The 15738-nt window shown below is 58.3% G+C and overlaps 3 protein-coding genes across 3 annotated transcripts; 2 read left to right on the forward strand and 1 right to left on the reverse strand.

Moving 5' to 3' along the window:
* Window positions 1-408: 408 nt before the first annotated feature.
* F5144DRAFT_558741 (peptidase S8/S53 domain-containing protein) lies at window positions 409-3755 on the reverse strand. Its single transcript, XM_066788097.1, has 2 exons — window positions 1545-3755; window positions 409-1490 (listed from the first exon to the last, which is right to left on the reverse strand). Exons 1-2 carry the CDS (start codon window positions 3266-3268, stop codon window positions 575-577), a joined length of 2640 nt encoding a protein of 879 aa, XP_066649489.1. The 5' UTR covers window positions 3269-3755; the 3' UTR covers window positions 409-574.
* Window positions 3756-5670: 1915 nt separating this feature from the next.
* F5144DRAFT_79934 (uncharacterized protein) lies at window positions 5671-11692 on the forward strand. The gene is made up of 4 exons (XM_066793430.1): window positions 5671-8027; window positions 8096-9515; window positions 9568-9777; window positions 9828-11692. The coding sequence occupies exons 1-4, from the start codon at window positions 5768-5770 to the stop codon at window positions 11359-11361; spliced, it is 5424 nt and encodes a 1807-aa protein (XP_066649490.1). The 5' UTR covers window positions 5671-5767; the 3' UTR covers window positions 11362-11692.
* Window positions 11693-12598: 906 nt separating this feature from the next.
* Window positions 12599-15687, forward strand: F5144DRAFT_558752 (Sodium/calcium exchanger protein-domain-containing protein). The gene is made up of 5 exons (XM_066788098.1): window positions 12599-13370; window positions 13516-13639; window positions 13691-13762; window positions 13811-13888; window positions 13948-15687. Exons 1-5 carry the CDS (start codon window positions 12775-12777, stop codon window positions 15304-15306), a joined length of 2229 nt encoding a protein of 742 aa, XP_066649491.1. The 5' UTR covers window positions 12599-12774; the 3' UTR covers window positions 15307-15687.
* The last annotated feature ends 51 nt before the right edge of the window (window positions 15688-15738 follow it).

Genomic DNA, 15738 nt, shown 5'->3' on the forward strand with positions numbered 1-15738 from the left:
TCGGGAGTGTGGAGCTGTGGAGGGGAACTGGTTATAGCTCCGATAGCACAACCGGGTCTACTTCTTTGCCGGAGGGGATCGAGGATACGGCTAAGGTTTGGGGCAAGGCGAGGGCGCGGCGGACGTCTTGAGCAACTAGCTTGGGGGCTGGCTGGCTGTGCAGCGAGGAAGCATCATTATTGCTTGCTTGCTTGAGAGCGGAAATAGCCTTTGTATCGATACTCAAACCTTGGGGTCGTGGCGTTTAAGATTGGTTTTTTGAACATTGGTTAGGACGGGGGGTTGCTCAGCTGGTAGGAATCAAGTGCATTTTAATTTTACAGCGCATGCCAGAATAGGTGTGGTCCATAGAAATAAGATGGACCATTCACTCGAGCACGATGAGAACATCACCACAGGACACCGTGATCTCCAAGTATGCACGCGCACTGTTTATACACATCTATCCGCTATACCTACTACCTACATAGGTGCCAACGAAAATGCCTAGCCAGACAACAACAAAACGCCTGGGTAGTAGGTATGTACTACCTAGCGACAGGGAACACCCCACACCCAACCAAAAAAAGAGGAACTACCGACTCCCACCATGCAACGGCCTGGCCTGCTCATCCTCGCTCTCCTCGTCCTCATCACTATCCTCCTCATCACTTTCCCCAATGACATGCTGCTGCTCCTCCTCATCACTATCCCGCCGCCCCGGCAACTTCTCGCTCATGCGAATGGGCGACACGCTGCCCTCCGACCCCGACCCGCTCCGATCCCGGTACTGCCCACCACCGACACCTCCTCCTCCCCGCCCCCCGAAATCATCGCTATCATCATCCCCATCCTCATCACTCTCCCCCGCAAACGCATCATACAGCTCGCCGCCGCGCGTGCGCCCCCCGCGGCGTCCGCGCCCGCCCGCAGCAGCAGCACCAGCACCAGCAGCACCGACAGCGCCCGCGACGCCCTTCTCGCGGTTACCGCCAGCGAGGCCCTCGGCTTCTTCGTCGTCGAGGAGTTCGAACTCGTAGTCGTTGCGCGGGTTGTTGCGCAGGCGGCGGCGGCGGGCGAGGTAGAAGTAGACGCCGAGCCCGGCGCAGAAGACGACGATCAGCACGAGGGAGCCGTAGATCCAGGCCTGGGTGGCGGCGGACACGCCGAAGGTGGGCAGGAAGGAGGGCAGCCAGGTGGAGGTCTTGTTGGCGGAGGAGGAGGAGGGCGAGGCGGAGGCGGCTTCGCCTGTTTTGGTGCCTGTGGGTTTGGGGTTGATGGGGCGGTTGGGGGGGTCGGTGGCCGAGTGGGTGGGCTGGCCAACGGTGGTGGTGGGGATTTTGGCGTGGTCGGCGTCGTCTTCTTCGGTGGGCATGGGGAGGACCTTGGCCTTGGAGGCGTCGCGGGTCTCGCCCCAGAGCTTCATGTGCCAGTCGACGAACTTGCCGCTGTGCACGTTCTCGATGGTGTCCCTGACGATGATGGTCCAGGTGCCGGCGCCGGATTCGCCCCTGGGAATGTTAGCCTCCGACAATTTGCGGGAAGTGGTAGAAAGGGGTGCTTACCAGTGAGCCACGCTCATGAACGTCCAATCATCGTAGCCTTCGGTGGATTCGTCGTTCTTGCGTGTCACAGACAGGTGGCTGACGATCTTGTTCGGGCTGATGAGGTCGACGCTGATATCACCACGCCGTCCGTGCTCGACATTCATGGTAACAGTGATGTGTTCAACACGCTGGAAGTTGGCGTCCTTGAGCATGTCCTCGGTCACCTTGAATTCGACGGAAATGCCGTCCTCACCCTGGGGGATCGGCTTGTTGACGTGGATCCAGGGGGTATAGAACCAGGCCTGCGGCTTCACCTTCTTCCAGGTCCTAGCGGCCGCCACAATGGCAGAGCTATCGAGCTTGCCGTATCCAAAGGTATGGCTAAACTTTTTGCCGATTGTGGTGTCCTGATATTCACCCGTGTCTAGGTTGACGGGGACCGCGGTGTTCATGGCGAGATACTGCATGTCCCGCCAGGACAGGTCCGGGCGCACCTGGAGAGCGAGGGCAAAAATACCAGCTGCGAGCGGGGCGGCCGCAGAAGTGCCGCCGTGGCTGTTTGAGCAGGTATTCTGACCGACATCTGTGGTGTGGATGGCGTCGCCACCGCCGCTCGAGTAGGTGACGACCAACCCGGCGGAGCACTTCTCAGAGTAGGGCGGGTGCATGCCTTTCCTGTCGATGGCGCCAACGGTGATGCTGTAAATGCTGTTGGTGTAGCCGTCGAAGTTGCAGTTATCTTCATTCTGGGCCCCGTTACCGCTAGCGAAGACGTAGATGGAGCCCAGACCCTGGCGGCCATTCTGCACGGCGTTCAACATGGCGCGGCGGATAAGAATCCCGGGCGCGTCCATGCTTTTTCCGTCGTCGGGCGGTCCCCAAGAGCAGGAGTAGATCTGGTTATGCTGGAAGTCGTAGTTCATGGCTACGGCTTCGTCCGCATCTGAGATCAACTTGGACAAGATCCGGAGGCCGGCAATTTTGGAGTCGTATGCCACACCTAGCCCGCAGGCGTTATTCCTACCAGCCGACACCTCACCGGCACACCGGGTCCCGTGCCTGTCGTCTGACAAGCGGGGCTTCGGCTCGTCCGTCTTGTCGTTGAAGTCGTAGGAGCCCAGCGCGTAATAGTTGTCCTTCAGGTCATCGCTGTACATGTCTAGGCCGTCGTCGACAATGGCAACCGTAGTATTGCTTCCCGTAACGCCCTGGAGCCACACGTCGGCGACATTAACATCATGGCCGACTTGTATCGTATTAAAGAGATGCCACTGCTTATGGAAGATGGGGTCGTTGATCTCCAGCTTCCGAGTCAGTTCGGTCTGTTTTTTGACGGCCGCTTCCGCCGGCTGATCGATAGCCCTCGAGGGACGGGGCAAGGGTCCTGGTTGTTCGGGAATGATGCGCTTCTCCCAGGGTTGTCGAAGCGCCTGCTTCTCGGAGAATAGAACGCCATCCAGAGCGTCTCTCTCACCCACCGACCGCTTCCTTCGTCTTAAGGCCAGCTCTCGCTTGACGAAGTCGTGATCCGCCCGTTTCGTAGCGAAGATGTGGTGGTCCCGGAGTTCACCGAGCGGACCCTCGTGCGAGAGCCCCAGGCTCCTGGCTACCTCGTGAGGTGATGTGTTTGCATCGAGATGGAGGACATAGTAGTCGTTTGCCTCCCAGTTCCGCGGGAGAACGTGCGAAGCTGTCGCAAGGGCGGCGAGACCCAGCAGCGTCGCACCTGACCAGATCTTCATTGTGTTGGGAGGTCAAGCGCAGGCGCCTGGCGTTGAACCCGGCGGGGGTTATGAGGAGGGTCGATGACGGATCGAAAGAGTGTGCATGTAGGGGCGATTTGATGCCTAGCTGGGTGGTTGAATCGTCTGCTGTAGCTGTCGAAACGACAGTGGTTCGGCCGGGTGAAAGGCGGGTCGCGATACGAATAGAGGTGTCGCAAAGATCCAGGCCCCAACTCGAATTGAGCCAAGGACGGGGGAGCCGTGGCGAGTGCACAAACCCGGTGCAAAAGGAGGTCAACCCACTAAGTGTTTCAAAACTTCCGACTTTCCAAACTCTCCGGGTTCCGCGGTGGATTGCACATTCAACTGCCAGACGAAAGTAAAACCCCCTTTCCAAAATGATGGCCTTTGTCTGTAATGGAGAGGTGGCCTTGCAGGTGCATTGTCAGCCACGAGCGTCCCGAGATGGCTGCCAAGCGTTACACCAATGGAATGTGGCCTCGCAATCTGCAGGCAGTGCCTGGCGAGGATGGCGGGTTCAAGCGGGCCCAAAAGTTGCCTGTTTACACAGTAAGCCACCATCCCATGAACAAAAAAGGCTGAACTCTAGGTGTAGGTGCCGACGAGACCTTCGACTGGAGGGGCGAAAAGAAAGCCATGCGAAAGCCAAGTCTACTTTTTACATTACTTGACTTCTTATATTTGATTTATCTTGCTCGGGTTCCTTTCCTTCTTTTCTTTTCTTGCTTTCTATTACTTTTGTCTATTTCTTGATTTTTGCAACACTTTTTCGAGTTCGGCCTTTTTTGGCCAGCGGGAGGCCATGAATGGTCTGCCAATCAAAGGATATTCCGCTCGCAGGCTGGATGGCGGGCGAGTGCCAAGCCTCAGCTGGAGAGTCTGAACGGGTCTCCCTTGACAGCTGAGCAGCACGACTTCATCGTCTTCACCGGGTATCCCATCACTTCAGATACCACTTTACACGGTGCCTGGAATGTTTTAATTCCGGTTTCTTCTTATAGAGGATTATGGAGTTATTTATTTTCCGAAGGCGGCTGGTTTGATCATGGCACACAGTGTTGCCGGTAACGCCCCAACTTTGTCCAAGGTCAGTGCTTGACAATGAGGGCCTGGGCTTGCTTCATGGGAGTCGAGTCCAGGTTGAGTTTCGGTCCCGATTCTTTGTCGCCGGAACTTCAATGCGAGAGCCGTCCGCAACGGCGGCATTTTACCGTTATGCCATTTTTGCTAGGAATACTTCTGTATCGAGCCCTAGAAACACTTCCTTCTCCCTGAGAGTCATGGTCCATGGTAGCGGTTTGCGAGTACCCAAGCTGGACTCGTTTTTGGGGTTCTTGCCTCGAACTCGTAATCTAGAGATGTACGAAGTGAATCAAAGTGAACAGCCGGGATAACACACGGTCACACAAGCAAAGAAGGCGACTCAGGATGAAGCAATAGGCGGGAGCCGGCATTGGGCGGGTGCAAAATGGGAAGAGACATCCATGACGTGCCCCGATATGTGGCCGAGTCGAACCCCCTCCCCCGCCTGACCCAACACTGTGTGTAAGGCACATACAGGCACATACATGTACATACGCGCTTGCCAGCTAGCCCAGGGGATCTCCCAGTCTGCGCGCGGGAGCGAGTCATCCAAAGCCGAACCTATCTTGTTTTCGCAATCGTCGTCCAATCTGTCATGGGTCGGTTCGTCCCGTCTCCATGTGGGCGCCATGTGCGTCTGATGGAATGGAGAGGAACCCCCAGACATCTCGCAAGCCATCATCAGTGGTCAAGATAGGCGACGACGACGACTCTACCCCAAATCCCCCATCTCATTCCTGGCATTCCCGCTTGTCGCACAAATCGGCAGCCAACCACCAGCATTTCGGCAATGCGGTCGAACCAAGGTGAGTTGTTGAGGCTCGCCAAGCACCCGGAGATGTGGGCACCAAGTGGGCTTCCCGCCTTCTGATTTTGGGCGACCCCTGCCTGCCCTGCCAAAATTCGTCAATCAGGGTTTGTCAATGCCAGCCCAACCACGCCAAGCCAGATCTTTCCGCCCAAGCTCCCAGTGGTTCAGTGGTTCCCCAGCTCGCCTGGCCGAGTCTGGCGCTGACACTGGCTGGCCCCCCTGCTGTGACCCAGCTTCAAGCCAGCATTTGGCGCCAGGGCCACCCCGGCCACTTCGATTGCATGGCACGTTGTGGCCGACCTACCGACCTCCCGCCCTGGCAGAAAGTTGAGTATAACTGGCCGACAGCCCCGGGGCATGCGCTGGTCACGGTTTCTCGAGCCCGAAGGTGCATGTGTCTTGCGAATATTGGTTGGTATGGCTGCCCGCAGAGCGTGGACGAATGGCAACGCTTGAGCAATAGCTGTGCACCGGCATTGACTCCCCGACCAGCGGTCAACTCACCCCACAAAGAGCCTTAGGACCACCAAGTCCATTCGATACAGCCTGGCGCCGAGCTCGAATCCAAGCTCCCGCGCCTTGCTCCAACCCAACCGCCCGACATGTCTGCTCCCTACTGGGGCCAGCTCCCACCCCCTAAGGCGGGTCAAACCAGAGCCCGCCGCTTGTCTGATGACCAGGACCCGTTGACGGATCGTCGCCAGTCATTGGATGCCCCGCCACAGGGACACCCGCGATCGAACCGCATCTCCGTCCAGACTACAAAATCCGATGCGCCGACCGATTCGACCCTGAGTCCCTTCGTGTCGCCAACCGCTTCCAGCTTCCAGGGTCAGGGCCTCACCCCACGACCACCCTCTCTCCCCTACGCCGCCGACCAATACCCGCCCGAGCTGGTCGAGAACCGTCGCAGGCGGAGGAGTCGAAACCAGGAACAGGACGCCGAGTATGCTGCCGTGACCGTCCCGCCACCCCCCACCGCTCCCGACGTACCACGCGCTCCGCCTTCGAGCTCCAAGTATCCGCCGTCGCCCCAAGGAATTGGTCGCCAAGGAAGTCAGAGGGAGACCGAGGAACACCGCCGGAAGGAGAGATATCCGGTATCGGACCGCACCCGCAACATGTTGGAAGAATCCGCCATGCCGCGGCCCCAGAGGGTCACCACCGATCCAACCCTTGGCAGGATGTCCCCGCTGCCCAATGGCCGGCGGAGGACGTCCGCGGCTGAGCAGTCGCTGCAGAGGAGCGCTCGGAGGGCATCGGCCACCAGCGCAACAGACCGGCCCAAAACCTTGTCCAACGTCCGCTCACCACTGCAAAGGCTTGAGTTGACGCTTGACAGCATCTCCAAGGAGGATAAGCGGGCGCGTGTCGAGGCTGCTGAGAGGGCGGCCCGAGAGAGGGCAGCAGCGAAGGGGGAGATTTCGCAAGACGACGAAAACAGCCCGCAGGAGGTGCGCTTGCGCGAGGTAGCCCCCCCGGGGACGACCGGAGATGGCCCCATCATCCCGTCAACACCCACAAGACCGGTGCAACCTCCTGCGGGGCAGAACGCGCAGAACAACGGGCCCCTATCGCAGAACCCTCCCGATGAAGGGCGGAGACAGAGCGCACCCGGCGGGCCGTCCCCGAGGGCGGCAAACCCCGAGTCACGGATACCCGTCCCAACCCAGTCGTCCGGGATCCCACAGCGCAACCTCAGCTTTCGCGAGCGTGCCGCGAAGACCGACGCAAAACTTCCGAACGGCCTCGACTCGCCCGCCTCCAAGGAGACGACCCCCACGGCCAACCCCGATGGCCGCACTCCACCGAGGAGCGCCAACAACAAGCTGAGGAAGAACCCCCCGGTCGACATGTGGCCGAATCGCATCTCAGAGACGGACGAAATCTACAACACGGGCGAGGTAGTTGCGCACACTCCGCGGGTGGTAGGCGGGCCCGTCACGCCCATCAACACCCGACCCGCCAACGCAAACCGCCCCGAGCGCCGCCAATTCGAGCCAGCGACCAGGGCTCCCCCGAGCAAAATCACCGACCCCCTTAATGATGACTTTGCAGAAGAGTTTATGTTGTACCCGTCTACGGGGAAACTGACCAAGACACCTAGCCAGAAAAAGGCTAACCAAATCCTGGGCCGTTCCTCGGCCCAGACGGCGGCAACGGATGGAGACCAGCACGCTGTCTCGTTCAGGGCTATGCCTTCGTCTGCCGGGGCCACTAACCCTCCAACATATCCTCCCGGAGGAGCGGCACACCCGCCCTATCCCGGCCCTCCTAGTGAACACGAAACCCACATTGATGCTAGCGGGCAACGGCACCACGTATCGGACATCCTCTACAACGCCCGCGACAAATTCCAGCCCGGCCAGGGCATATTCCAACCGAGTCAGTACCTCGAAGAATGGAAGGGGGCGAATGTAGGGTCCCTTATTGGCGGTCTCCTCGACCTCGACGACGTACCGGCCCCGGGGGAGAAGAACACGGCGATGTTGGAGACATCGCAGTCCCGGTTGCGGAGCAACAGCCTATCGTCACGGCCGAAGAAGGCGGAGGCGTTTGAAGGAGAATATGATGAGACAAACAACGGTACGCGTACCCCTAATAAACAAGCAGTCTACCCTAGCATTCGGGAGGTGCAGAGCGGGAACTTCAGCCTGCTGTCCACCAGCAGCATTGGTGCCGGTTCCGTGTTCGAGCCTCAACACCTCGCTTCTCGGCGAGCAAAGGCCCGCGCTAAGCGCTGGGACGGGTTGCGTCCCTTCAGCCCGAGTCCTTCCGCGAACGATTCCCAAGACAGTCTGGGCTGCTTTTCGTTGTCTAGCAACGATGCTGCCTTCTCCCGAGTAGCCTTGCCATACACCTGTACAAAGACCCTGCTCTTTGGTTTCTCATACTTTTCGAGGGAGCAAGCTAACTTGATTTGTGTCTAGCTCCGACGAGATTCAAGCCGCCGCTTTATCTCAAGTGCGGCCCGCTGCTGCGTTACTGTGGTATTCGACATGAGCGGGTACCGAACCGGTTCACCCGGACCGGCGCTGCTCTTGAGCGGGAAGTCTGGAGGGGCTCCATCATGATCGTGACGACAGATGCCGATTCGTCTTACGACATCGCGCCTATCCTCAGACTGTTTGCCCAGCCGATTGAGCTGCTCCCGCCGCCGCCGAGGGAGGTCCAGGGTGACCTGGCCCCCGAGTACATCGACCCGATCGCTGGACATCCCAAGCTCGGCCGGAAGGGCGAGACCTTGTACGTTCGGCCGGTCGACCACCTCGAGGAGGTCAAAGACGTCTCCAGGACCGAGACGGATGAAGGGCTGTTTGAGAGGTCGCGTAGCCCGCCGGAGGTTCCCTTGCCCGACGGTATGGTTGATCCCCCGGGCTCGTTCGCCGCTCGTAGGAAGCGGGCCGAGATGGACGGTGAGAAGGCCGGCAAGTACAAGGATATCCGCGGCTTCAGGCTGCACGCCGAGCGCGGCTACACCTTCTGGCGATTCAACGTCGAGGTCGAGCTCCGGGAGAAGCAGCAACGCATCGCGTACCGCATCAACCGCGGCCCCTCGACGGGCTTCTGGGTCCCCGCCAAGGGCCAGAGCATGAACATCATGTTCCACAGCTGCAACGGCTTCAGCCTGAGCGCTGACTCCAACCAGTTCAGCGGGCCAGACCCGATGTGGCGCGACGTGTTGAACAGCCACCAGAGCCAGCCGTTCCACGTCATGATTGGCGGCGGCGACCAGATCTACAACGACAAATGCATGCAGGACACGACCATCTTCAAGGAGTGGCTGATGACCAAGAACCCACTACACAAGCACAACGCGCCCTTCACGCCGGAGATGCAGGCTGAGCTCGAGAACTTCTATCTCGAGCGCTACTGCATGTGGTTCTCGCAGGGTCTCTTCGGCATGGCCAACTCGCAGATTCCCATGGTCAACATGTACGACGACCACGACATCATCGACGGGTTCGGCTCGTACCCCCACCACTTCATGAACTCGCCCGTCTTCTCGGGGCTCGGCAACGTCGGGTTCAAGTACTACATGCTCTTCCAGCACCAGAGCGTCATGGCCGAGACGGAGAAGACGGAGCCGAGCTGGATTCTTGGCACGCGCCCGGGGCCGTACATCAGCGAGCTCAGCCGCAGCTTGTTCATGTTCTTGGGTGGCAAGGTCGCGCTGCTGGCGGTTGATTCGCGGACCGAGCGGACGCGTGACGAGGTGATACGGGAGGATACGTGGAAGCGGATTATGGACCGGTGCTATGGGGAGATCGACAAGGGGAAGGTTGAGCATTTGCTGGTGGTGCTAGGTGTGCCGATCGCGTATCCCAGGCTAGTGTGGCTGGAGAACATGTGAGTTGCTTCGCAGAAAGTGTCTTGAGAATAACCATGCTGACATTCTTAGCTTGACTTCTCGGGTTATGGACCCTGTCAAGGCGCTCGCTAAGCTGGGCATGTTTGGAGGCCTGCTCAACCGCTTTGACGGCGGCGTTGAGGTTCTTGACGACCTCGATGACCACTGGACGGCCAAGAACCACAAGCAGGAGCGCGCCCTCGTGATTGAGGACTTGCAGGATTTGGCCGCGGACAAGTCAATCCGCGTTACGATCTTGAGGTGAGTGTTGGGAGATTTCATCGGAAGTGGCTGTTACTGACTTTCCCTAGCGGTGATGTTCACCTTGCAGCGATCGGGCAGTTCTACTCGAACCCCAAGCTTGGCCTGGCCAAACACAAGGATTTCCGTTACATCCCTAACATCATTTCGTCTGCCATTGTCAACACGCCGCCGCCGGATCTGCTTGCGGATGTGTTGAACAAGCGCAACAAGGTGCACCACTTCGACAAGGAAACAGACGAGGATATGATTCCCATTTTTGGTCACGGTGTCGACGGCAAGCCCCGCAATAACAACCATCTCCTCCCGCACCGCAACTGGTGCGCCATCCGCCAGTACGTGCCCGGCCAGACGCCCCCGCCGACGCCGGGAGGGTCAGCATACGACATCACGCTCGGTGGGGGAGTCGTTAAACGGAGAAGCAGCATCTTCCGCCGTCTTTCCAGATCCAAAACCACCGGGCCCGACGGCGGTCCCAAAGACAGATCCCGCCCTCCCATATCCAGCGGTCTCCTAAAGTCGTTCTCCCGCCGCGCTGTCACCGCAAGCGCCGACGACATTGGCAAGCCCGGCCCGCCCAAACCCGGGTTCCTCACCCGCACCATGTCCTCCACCTCCGTGTCGAGCCGCATCGGCGGGCTCTTCCGCCGTCGCAGTACCGCCAGTAGGCGCGACGACGGCGGGATCAACGGCACGTGGGGCGCGGACACAGACGAGGAGGACCCGCAGTACCAGCAACAGCACCGCGGCCATGTCCGTGGTGGCTCTGCCCCCGTCGGTGTCGGGATGCGCGGCGGCCTAGGCGGCGACTACGCCCAGACCCAGCCCAGCGGATACAACAGCGAGTACGACCAAGGCGACGAGGGCTTCTTCACGGTCAAGCCCGCGCCCGCCCCACCCTCCAGCGGCGGCTACTCGGACGACTACCGCCCGCCCGTCCCGCCCAAACCCATCATCACCGGCGCGAGCGCGGCCACCAGCGCAGCCCCCAGCCCAACCACCCGGTTTGCCGTCCCCCAACAACAACAACAACCCCCACCACAACAACAAGCCAAACCGCCGCTGCCGGCCACCGCCGCGACGGAGGAGGGGGAGTTCGTGCCGAAACCGTTCCACCGCACCCCCACGACGCTGTCGGCCAAGCAGCGCAAGACCTTCCGCCCGGAGGACTATGCCGTCGACCTCACGGGCGCCATGGAGGTCACGCTTAATGTGGAGATCAGCCCAAGGGATCCGGGCGGGAGTACCGTGCCGTATCGGTTGGTGGTGCCGAGGTTGTGGTATGAGTATGAAGGGGAGGGGGAGGGGGAGGGGGAAGGGGCGTCTGAGGAGGATGATGGGGATAGGGTTGGGGTTGGCGCTGGGCCTGGGCCTGGTGCACAACAACAGGGGAATTTGAATATGGGTGGGGCGGTGGCGGGGGCGCCGGGTGGTGTGGGGTTTGAGAAGGCGGGTGGTGCTATGGGTGAGAGGGGTGGCGAGGCGGAAGGGGGCAGTGAGGGGGGCGTGATGGGAGGGGAGATGGATGGGAGGCCAAAGAAGGCGGGGATTAAGAGGCTATTGAGTTTGAGGAGGGGCGGTTGAGCGACAGGAGCGTGTCGTGTTGGCTTGATTTGGCCCTCTTTTTTTTTGGGTATGATAGGGGTTTGGCGTTTCATGATCTGAGTTTATAAGACGGGGGCGGCTGGTATGATTTGATGGAGATATGATTGATGGATATGATGGACAGATTTAGCGGGTTCTTCCCTGTTCCTGGCGTTTGGTTACACGGTATTTCCTTCTCTTCCGAGTTCGAAAGCAGTTGGATAAAAGAAGTCGAGATAGGATAGGATGTCTCGGATGTACGAACCAAAATCCTTGCTTTAAAAAAGTTATTCGGATTTCTCAACGCGGTCTATCTGGTCTCAAGTGATAGGCGAAAGAACAGGCACGAATGAAGGGCGTACTGGACGTAAGTACCCACCTGATTTCGGTGTTTTTTACTTTCCCTATTTCTTTTCCTAGATGTTTACTATTATTTCTTGTTCCAGTCCTTACTTGGTACCTACGGCCAGGCACTTTAAGTTTCACAGCCACAGCTCATGATGACAGCACTAAGTTCCATGATTTGATGAGCTGGCTACTGGTTGATACGCAACATGTGTTTGTGGATCGCACCGTGGCGCAGCCAGTTTGACCTCCGTGAGTTGTGGCTCAAATGATTCATGATGGTTGTGACGTCAGGTTGCATTGAACAGCTCCATGATTGACCGATGGGCCATTTTCAAGCTTCTGGACAAGATGTTTTCCGTTTGACCTGGCTGTATGGCCAGTCAGGCCAATCCTCCTCCTCTGCATGTTGCCCAAGTGTTGCATCGAGCAATCTTACAGTCCCACACAGTCGCGTCGTCGGTGATGATGGCTCGCGGTGAGATTCGTTTTCCAAGCTTCCGTCCGTTGGGTAAGGCTTGGCGTTGTTGCGAGTTGCTTTCCAAGAAAGGCCAAGTTCGAAGAAGCTTTTGCTGTGGCTGCTTGGCGATGGATAGGCTTGGTCTCCGAGATAAGAGCTTTTTCGGTTGCGCCATCTGCCAACGTTGAAGAGATTCGTGCCGTCGTGAACAGATAGACTTCAACCACGAATACTGTGCATGTATCAGTACTTCATCGTTGAACGGAATTCAAGAAGCCAACACTTGCCCTTTTGCAGGTGGATGCTCTTTGTGGAGTTGTTGGGACGAGCTTGTGGATCTCATGGATTCCATGCTTTTTGGCTTTGTGGGGCGTTCCAATCATTGCCAAAAGCGGAATGATGCACTTGCCCTGGCATGCCTGGCCTGCGCCCCAGCAGGGACCCCCCCATGATTGGCAGCTTCCCAAGCAGGATAACTATAAAACACCACCTGCCACAACGCAATATTTCTTGCCTCTCTCTCAGCCCACACCCAGCGATCAGTCCATCTAGCCGCCATCTACTTCACGACCAACGCGTCGAGATCTTGCCGCCCAACACCCAATTCGATGAAGGAAGCTTCCAATCAGCCGACCAAATCGCATGGCGACATTCATCGTTCGTCGAGAAGACCAAATTCCAACCCGGTTCCCGTAAGCGGTGGCTCGCACGGTCCAGAACCTAGCCAATCCAGCAATGGCAACCCAGCTTCGCCCTCACCCAGCGGCGCTCCCGGCGGCGGCGGGCCCGGTCTCACTTCGGCCCAACCCGCGCCGGCTACTGAACCCGACAGTAGTAATAGTAGTGGCCAGGCCGTCAATACATCGCAAGCTGCACAATCGGGGGCTGTCTTAGGAGGCAATGAGAAGCAGGATGTCAACAACAAAGAAAAGAAGCCCGTTATGCAGCGTTTTTGGCACACTACCAAGGCAATCGTGCTCTCTTCCAAGATCAATGTGCTGCTCGTCTTCGTGCCGGTCGGCATCGCCGTCGCCCAGATTCACAGCATGCCTCCGGCTGTCATCTTCGCCATGAACGCGGTCGCTATCGTCCCGCTGGCCGGCCTCCTGAGCTTCGCCACCGAGTCAGTAGCCCATAGACTCGGAGACTCGCTCGGTGCTCTACTGAATGTCACGTTCGGTAACGCAGTAGAGTTGATCATTTTGTAAGCTGGCTGTCGTCCGGCACCATATATGCATCTTGAGCTAACAGTTTACAGCATGTACGTTGTCGCAAGCACCGCCCATGCCGCCTGCATTTTACCTGCAATTCTATGGCCATGAACCGCTGCTGACTACTGATTTTAACAGCATTGCACTCGTCAAAGATCAAATTCGCATTGTCCAGGCCTCGCTCCTTGGCTCCATCTTGGCCAACTTGCTGCTGATCCTGGGCATGTCGTTCTTCCTTGGAGGCTTGCGGTACCGTGAGCAAGTGAGTGTCTAGCTGCTTCTATTTGACATGGATTCATATTGACCATATCAGATTTACAATAGCACCGTGACTCAGATGAGCGCCTGTCTGTTGAGTCTGAGCGTCATCAGCCTTGTCCTGCCAGTAAGCTCAACACTTGTCGGCGTTGGGCCACAACACTAACATGTACAGACCGCTTTCCACGCCTCCTTCAGTGACAATGCCCTTGCCGACGAACAGTCCCTCAAGGTCAGCCGCGGCACCAGCGTAGTGAGTAACCTCACCCCTAACAGTCTTCTTTATCGTGGCCGCAAGCTGACTCGAAGCAGATCCTCCTACTGGTATACATTGTATACCTGCTCTTCCAGTTGCTCTCACACGCGTACCTATACGAGTCTACGCCCCAACACATTATCGACGAGGAGGCCACGCCCGGTCCTGCGGCCAATTGGCTCGACTCATCGAGCTCCGACAGTAGCTCCGACAGTGATTCGGATTCGACAGACTCGGACCATTCCCGAAACACCATGTCGAGGCGGATGAGACGGGTAATGCGCCGTCGCCGGAGATCTAGTGTGGTCTCTTCGGAGACCGGCGAGCACAGTCCCGTTGTTTCCCGTACACCTCCGACAGACGATCGCAAGTCGGAAGAGCCTTCTTTTCGCCCACGGATTCATCAGAAATTGAGCAGCGGCGCAAGTGATGAAATGGAAGACGACAGGTCCCATCGTCATGGAAAGCGCCACCGTCGCCGTCTGCCGAGATCACGCCGGCACCGCAGGCGCAAGCACCGGTCGCACATAGCTGAATCCCCCGAGGCCGTGGTCGAGGAGAACACCGAGGCTGAACGTTCGGGCGGCGAACCTCGGCGAGTAGAGTTCACTCCTGACACGGTCGACCATCAAAACCTGACTGAGGAGCCACGGACCCGCAGCCCCTTCCGAGGCCTGCGCAGCATGTCCTTCCGTCCTGTGGTCAGCAGTTTAGCACCGTCCGTCTTCACGCAGCCTCAAGATACTGGTGCGATGAACACCGTTACTGGGCCAGTCCCCCGCGTGCGCTACGGCATCCGCAGAACCAACTCCCTTCCGGACCGCCTGACCCAGCATTACCGCCCCCCGGGTGCGATGATGCCCTCGCAGATCCCGCTGGCTCACCCCCCTACAGTGGCTCTTTCTGAGGTGGAAAATACCGGTCAATTGTCGCGCACCGCAGCTGTCATCCTGCTCCTCGTCTCGACCGCCCTGGTCGCCGTGTGCGCCGAGTTCATGGTCGATTCGATTAACGGGCTCGTCGAGACAAGCAGCGTCAACGAGATCTTCATTGGCCTGATCATCCTACCCATCGTGGGCAACGCGGCCGAGCATGTCACAGCCATCACGGTGGCCATGAAGAACAAAATGGATCTTGCTATCGGCGTCGCCGTCGGCAGCTCCATCCAGATCGCCCTGTTCATCACGCCCCTGGTCGTCATCATTGGCTGGGGCTTGGACCGACAAATGACACTCTACTTCACCCTATTCGAGACGGTTTGCCTGTTTGTCTCGGCCTTCATCACCAACTTTCTGGTGCTCGACGGCAGGAGTAACTATCTTGAGGGCGCATTACTGATGTCTACCTACGTCATTATCGCTGTGGTGGCCTTCTTCTACCCTAAACCCGAGGAGGCATCCGCGTGGGGTGCTTAAACCACAAGGAAGTCCTGGTTGTGTGGCCGGGAACCCTTGGGGTGGAGGAGTCGCGGTGGCAGAACATCCGAGATCACATGCATGAGTTATGTACATAGCAAAACGATGAGAACCACGAAGTGGTGACAATAGTTAACAAAGCGATCTTTTCCACCAAAACTGTATTTTGTAGCGTGACTCCCGTCCTCCTGTTTCTAGAACATCCATGTATAGAAGGTCTCTGTAATCTGGAATCTATCTCATCTCCCTTGTAGGCTCTCGGCTCGGTGAATTAAGATGCTGGCCTGGAGGCGTCACCTTCTAGGCGATGCGGGCTCAAAGAGGCCGCCCGTTAGTGTGGTATTAGCACTGTGGGGGTGACATGACTGTTCAGGAACACCTTCTTGGCGCACTGGCACAGCCCTTGGGGCCGTCACTGGGGCCGTCACTCGC

Source organism: Chaetomium tenue (assembly GCF_020726465.1).
Source record: "Chaetomium tenue strain MPI-SDFR-AT-0079 chromosome Unknown F5144scaffold_1, whole genome shotgun sequence".
In the NCBI taxonomy this organism is placed as follows: domain Eukaryota; kingdom Fungi; phylum Ascomycota; class Sordariomycetes; order Sordariales; family Chaetomiaceae; genus Chaetomium; species Chaetomium tenue.